Raw genomic sequence first — 6247 nt, forward strand, 5'->3', positions numbered from 1 at the left:
GGTTGTCACTAATATGATTATTATTGGCAAATCAGTCACAGCAAGAAAAAAAACAGTACTTGCTGGTCAGTGATGAATAACACGAAGGTCTGCTAATTTTCCTTTGAAGAAAGCCGTGTTTGAATGACCAATTTAAAGCTGAAGTGTCCCTTTAAAAACCCACTAACCCCAACTGGCCATCTGGGAGCCTTATTCAGTATTTCATTACATGGCGTATTAGGCATGCTCTTTTAGAACAGCGGCTCAGAGCTCATGCAGGTGGCGGTAGTTCCATCTCAGTCTGCCAGTGGATCGAAACTTAATCAGGACGCTTTGTGCACTAATTCATATTCTCTGCCAGAGATTGACGCCTGGGTCACTCCTCTTTGCAGCGTCCCTTTGAATAAACACACAGTGAAGCTGAGTCTCAGACCATTGAGTAATCACACATTTTGCTGTGCTTGGCGCTGAATATAAGCCAAGCTTGATCGGGAGTATTTGTTACTGTTAATCAACACTAATGTCTCAAGGAGAACCTCATTCCCTGCATTACTATACCATTTAGAGAAATAATGAGGAACTGTTGGCGCTTAATACTCTAATGCATTAATCTACCCTACCACAAAGAACAAGAAACACCTACTGTATCAGAAGTCAAATATGTAAAATACTGTTCAAAAACACAAAGCACAAGAGAAAACCTCACAGAGATGATCATATCAGTAAAGAAGCATCAAAACCTTTGTCCCTGATCATAACACATTATATGACATGTAATTGTCTTTCTTCAGATTGTATTTGGTGTTTTTGAAGCTAGGGCTAGAGCTAAAAATTATTAGAAAATGAATGTGAATCAATTTTTGAAACAAATAAAAAGCACAGAATTAAAAACTGACCTTTAAATCGTGTTTGCCTAACAAGACTCAGGCCTTTCAATTCAAAGACAAAACCATAGACTGTATATGAAAAATGGCAGCAGCACTCCATGACAGCAGCTGTTGGTTTGTAACATTTGTATGATAGCAACTTTTCAGCAGCAAACAGCGATGTTCTAAAGCCCCACCTTCTTTTAATGACCTGTTGTTATCCTCTTTTATTACTCACTTAATCACTAAATTAGACTTAGACATAGCAACTGAGTCCACGATACAAATCATGCATAGAAGACAGAATGATGAGAAGGTAAAACTGGATGGTTGCTGGTTAGTGATAATGACTCATTAGCTTGTTTAACAAGGTATAGATCCAATGAATGTTAATTTTGGCTAACAAAAACAGACTTTAAAAAAAGATATTAATTGAAGCAAACATTAGTAGATGGAGTTTACACTCTTTTTTGTCTCCTTCTTTCTTCCTCTCTTCCCCCCTCTGCAGAAAGTGCAAGTTGTTATAACTGTTCTGGACTATGACAAGATCGGCAAGAACGATGCCATCGGCAAGGTCTTTGTGGGCCTCAACAGCACGGGGACGGAGCTGCGCCACTGGTCCGACATGCTGGCCAACCCCAGGAGACCCATTGCCCAGTGGCACGTGCTGAAGCCTGAGGAGGAGGTGGATGCTCAGCTCTCCGTCAAGAAATAGGCAGGGCTCTTTCAGTACCTGCCTTGTAGTACTCTTTAGCCAGTATGTGTAAATACCTCAGTGATATATGGGTCCATCCATGTAACTCCCTGTCCCACTTTACCCCCTCCCCCACCCGTCAACCTCTCCCAGATTCATCACTCCTAAGTTCACACACAGTCCTAATTGTTGAAGTGTCCTGCAACATCTGTTCTCTGCTTTTTTCTATCAGGTTCTCGCTTTGATTCAGCAGTTTTTGATTTCCATCTCCAAGCCCTTAACCGCCCAGACCAAATGCCCCCTTCTTTTAAGCAATATGATCTGTATAGATAGCGCATGACTGAAAGAATTTATTGTACCACAGTTGTATATATAAGTATGCAGACATAAATGATTTCTAGTTTATGTGTTTGTATGTTGTTACCCGTTTCCTAATCTGTGTATATCTTGATGTTTTTAATAAGATGTTCTATTTTAAATTATGTAAATGCAGATATAGAGGAAAGCCAATATTATATATCCCAGGATTTAAAAATTCTACCTTATTACCTTATTGCATTCCAGAAAAAAAAAGAATTCCAACCTGCAAGATGCTAGTGGAAATATATTCACATTGTAAAGGACTTTAAGTTCAGCAAAGGATCATTACAGAAAAGATAAACGGATGAATATATCCACACAAAACTCCAAAATACAAGGCCATTAACTACTATGGTTCTGTAGGATAAATTATGCTGCTGGAAATTATACAAGCACATGATTTCTTATGACTTTTTGTACCTATTTCTCAATCCGAGGACCTACATGTTTTAGCTTGAGGCACACTTGTTACCACTTAGCATTTCATTTTTTCCTTGTTTGGCAGTTCCATCTGAAATAGGTCCTCAAGTTAAAGGTTAGTTTTCTTTTCTAACAATGGAAGTGATTGCCTCCAAGAAACACCCCTTTAGAAACAACCCCCATGTGGAAAAAAGCACCAAGCTGTAGCCATTGTGTCCTTAAACTCGTTTAACAATATTTTGTTAACTGCTTACTTTAAACAGCCTTGTCGTTGCTGGAGGTGTATCGCGTTTAGGCTGGGGTCCAGCATTTGTGAGGGAGTTTAAAAAGAAAAAAAGGGGGGTGGGTGGGGGTTGCACTCTGGGCTCTGGTTTTAAGAGGACTATTTTTTAGATTAATTCAGCGTCTTGACTATTTTTAGTAAAGTGCATGTTTTTTTTTACAATCTTTACTAAACGCTGGGACGGGAGGGAGGGGTGATCTACTGACACCAGGGGAGGCTCTTCTGATAGGATCCCCTTGCCTTCAATCAGAGGAGAGGACAAAAAAAAGAAAGAAATCAAGAGTAATGTTTAAACTTTGTGTCAATGTGACATTGACAGAGGTGAAGCGAGTTTAGTCTAAACACTGCCATTTTCGGGGAGGTGACTTTATGTAGAGACCCTCTCTTCATGCACACTCCCACTTGCTAGTGGTTGTAGCTTTGGTTTATTGGGAACAATGTCTTTGGCTGCAGTGGTGCCCTGAATCGCAGTCTTTGCTTTGCGTTGCCTTCTCACAGTGACAATAGAGCTAGCCATGTTTTACTGCCAATTTTAACTTTTATGTGGCTGCTATTTTGCACTGGATGTCTTTGAACTAGCTTGTTGACTTCTTTAGAAACCATTTTTGGACGATTGTTGGCCGGCTTTATTTCAGGACACCTGCAGGAGGGGAGGGGCAGGGGGCGGAGCCAGAGATCCTCCTGCTTGATTGGATTAATTAAATAAGAAAAAAACAAAACAAAAAAAAAACAGGAAAAAAAGAAAGAAAGCAATGATGACAAATCACATTTCAGCCAACAGCAATTACATCAGTTTTATTTTCTTGTTGGCACAGGACTACACCAGGGGAGCACGAAATAACCGTAAAAGTTAATGGTCTGCGTAGGCTATTAGTTCATTATGTCCTTTACTACGGGTCCAATTAGGAAAGGAGTAAGTTGTAATCCATGAAAACCATGAAGTCTCTTATCTTGGAGGAACCTCTTGCATATACTCGATGCTAGCTTCAGGAGGACTTTCTAAATGTTTTCAATGTTATTGTGTAGTTGATAGCACTATTATGAAAAAGCTACTTGTCATTCCATAGGAGTCTTCTGAGGACTGCTTTGTGTATCACTGTGACTGCCGTGTGTGCTTAGAGATGTAGACTTATCAGTAGGTAGCAAATCCAGTCTGTTCTGTAGTGATGTCGTAGCGTTTAATGCCATTTTTTCCCTTCTACACGCAAAGAGAGAACGAGAGAGAGAGAGCGTGGCGTCGCCTGACTTCACGCAGCCAAAAAAAAGAAAAGAAAAAAAAAAGGAGGAGGCTTTTATCCGAGCGCGAGCGGGTTGCTTCACACAGCATTTTGTTGAGCACTGTGCAATACTTGTATGTTCATCCCATAGTGTTAACGTGGGTGGCGTTGCCCGAGAAAAGAGATTATAACCCTTCGAGGATGAATCCAGTCCAGAGAGATGTTTTCTCCTTTCCAGTGAAATGGTTAGGACACAGCACACTTAGATTCAGCTTATAGTTTGGAGCTTGACACCTGCTGACCTCTGTTTAGGGTTCCCTCCCTTTTCCGCAGGTTCATTTTCTCTTCTTGCACACAGTTCCAGCATCAGAAGTTTCAGGGAGTCTTCGTTAAATACCAAACAAGATTCTGCATTTAGATATCCCCTTAAAAATGCCATGTATATATTTACATAATCGTGTCAAAGAAAATGTATATCTAGAGTAAATATAAAGTGACCTGAATGATTATTCAGCCGCAAAATATAGCTCTTTTATCCAGATGCTATATCTCATCATCGTTAATCCATTTTCATTACAGTTATTTTATTTATGTATTTTTTGTTTGTTTGTTTGTTTGTTTGTTTTTTATCTCCCCTGTTGATTCAAAAACCCTTTTCTATTTGAGATGAAAACTCTGAATGTACAGTGAGGATCGTGTTGGTGTAGATTACTTTAATTGTGAGATTAGATGTACCTTGCACTTTCTGTTGTTTAAAAGAACATATTTTTAAATATTTTTTCAGCTATTATGGATTCATTTCATAATCCTATGGGGTAAAAACAAACAAACAGCCTCCCCTAGCATTCCAATATCACTGAGCATACTTTAATACAGCTGTATTCCCAATCCCTCTTCAGCTGGGGGAACTTTTATTTGACATGTTTTCCATATATAGATCCATGAATTCCAGTACAGCTTCAGATTTAAATAACAGAAAAATATATTAAAGTAAAAGGTGCACTCTTTGCAAAAATGGCCCAAGCAATTTGACATGAATACTAATGCAGAGAGGTTGCACCAAAGGAATTATCCAATCAAAGCTGAGAGTAAATCAAACCGAATTATATAAAAATATAACAAGTGCACGAACGTATCAGGGAATTCAGTAAATGGGCAGCATTGCAAAACCCATCGGATTGTGAGGCGTGTGGAGGAAACTACAAAGCAAAAGCCATTACCTGCGCTGCAGCGCAATGCTCCTATTACTGCGATTCCCCACCAAAAAAAAGTGCGCACGCGTAATCACCCCCCACACCCACTCCCTAAATTCAAGCTCTCTTCTGTGTGACAAGGAACTGAAGAATCTCTCCAGTGACACCGACAAAAAGCCACACTGACCTTTCAAAAACAAAGCTGTGTAAAGTATTAGAATCTGATGCTGTAGAAAGATCCTAGTTGCCTTTGTGTATATCAACTGCCTGCTTGAGTATTTTGTGTGTGGAAATTTTCTCTGTAATCTTGTAGAACTGTTCGGGGTGTTTTTTCCTGCCATATCGCTCGCAGTGACGGCGAGCCTGCTGACGGTTATATTTGCTGTGTATACCTTCATTTTTTGATGAGGTGTTTTCCAGTTTTGTTTCACTTTGTGTAGTGATTCACTCTGTGGAGTTTTCTGACTGTTGTTATATAACTTCATATACACAAATGATCAATAAAAATGTTTTATTTCCTGTTGATACAGAAGCCTTTCATGTCGTGTTTTCGTTCGGGATGCACGCAGTGGAGCAAAACTGTCACGACACCGTTGGTATTGATTGCCACGAGTGTGACTCACTGCTCATGCAAGAAACTGTGTTCACTTCAGAAAGAAAGGCGTCCGCATGCTTGACGTGCATGACAAATTCCTATTTTAATGATGGCACTTTGAATTAGACACAGCAGCCTGTTAAAAAGGTCACTACTGCCATCTGAAGGACACACAGGGGAACACCACTGTGTACCAGCACAGATGTAGAACAAAACAAAAAAAAGATTGTCTCTTTCTTTCTTTCTTTCTTTCTTTCTTTCTTTTTGCCTCGGGTACAGATCAATTTCTATTAGTGAATATTTACTTATGTGCAGCAGAGCCACATAATGGGGACAAGAGTTTGTCCTCCACTAAAAATATGATGTCACATCGATGTGATGCTCGGATGGTAATGAATGCTGGGGAGCGGAGATTTATAGATCTCAGACTGCTGCTACTGCTGCTGCTGTAAAATAAAGCTCATTTGGATGTTGAGAGTAAAACATGTCCCATGAAATTTTTACTGTAGCACGGTGCTGTCATTTTAAATTGAAACTGCGAAACATCCAGGTTCTTTTAATCTGCCTTTTAAGTCACTGAAATATGTGCTTATACTGCATCATCTGGCAGATTATTGGAGCTTTTTATTGAAACCGTGTC

At 39.6% G+C, this 6247-nt stretch overlaps 1 protein-coding gene across 4 annotated transcripts in view; it reads left to right on the forward strand.

Annotated features, from left to right (window-relative positions):
- The window catches only part of syt1a (synaptotagmin Ia), a 210525-nt gene extending 204988 nt beyond the window's left edge, over positions 1-5537 (forward strand). For all 4 annotated transcript variants that reach the window (XM_063500504.1, XM_063500507.1, XM_063500505.1 and 1 more), the window contains one exon: positions 1354-5537. In XM_063500504.1, coding sequence (XP_063356574.1) covers positions 1354-1560 — 207 coding nt within the window. In that variant the 3' untranslated portion in view covers positions 1561-5537. The remainder of the gene's footprint in view (positions 1-1353) is intronic.
- The last annotated feature ends 710 nt before the right edge of the window (positions 5538-6247 follow it).

The sequence above is a fragment of the Pelmatolapia mariae genome, linkage group LG17 (genome assembly GCF_036321145.2).
Source record: "Pelmatolapia mariae isolate MD_Pm_ZW linkage group LG17, Pm_UMD_F_2, whole genome shotgun sequence".
Classification (NCBI taxonomy): Eukaryota; Metazoa; Chordata; class Actinopteri; order Cichliformes; family Cichlidae; genus Pelmatolapia; species Pelmatolapia mariae.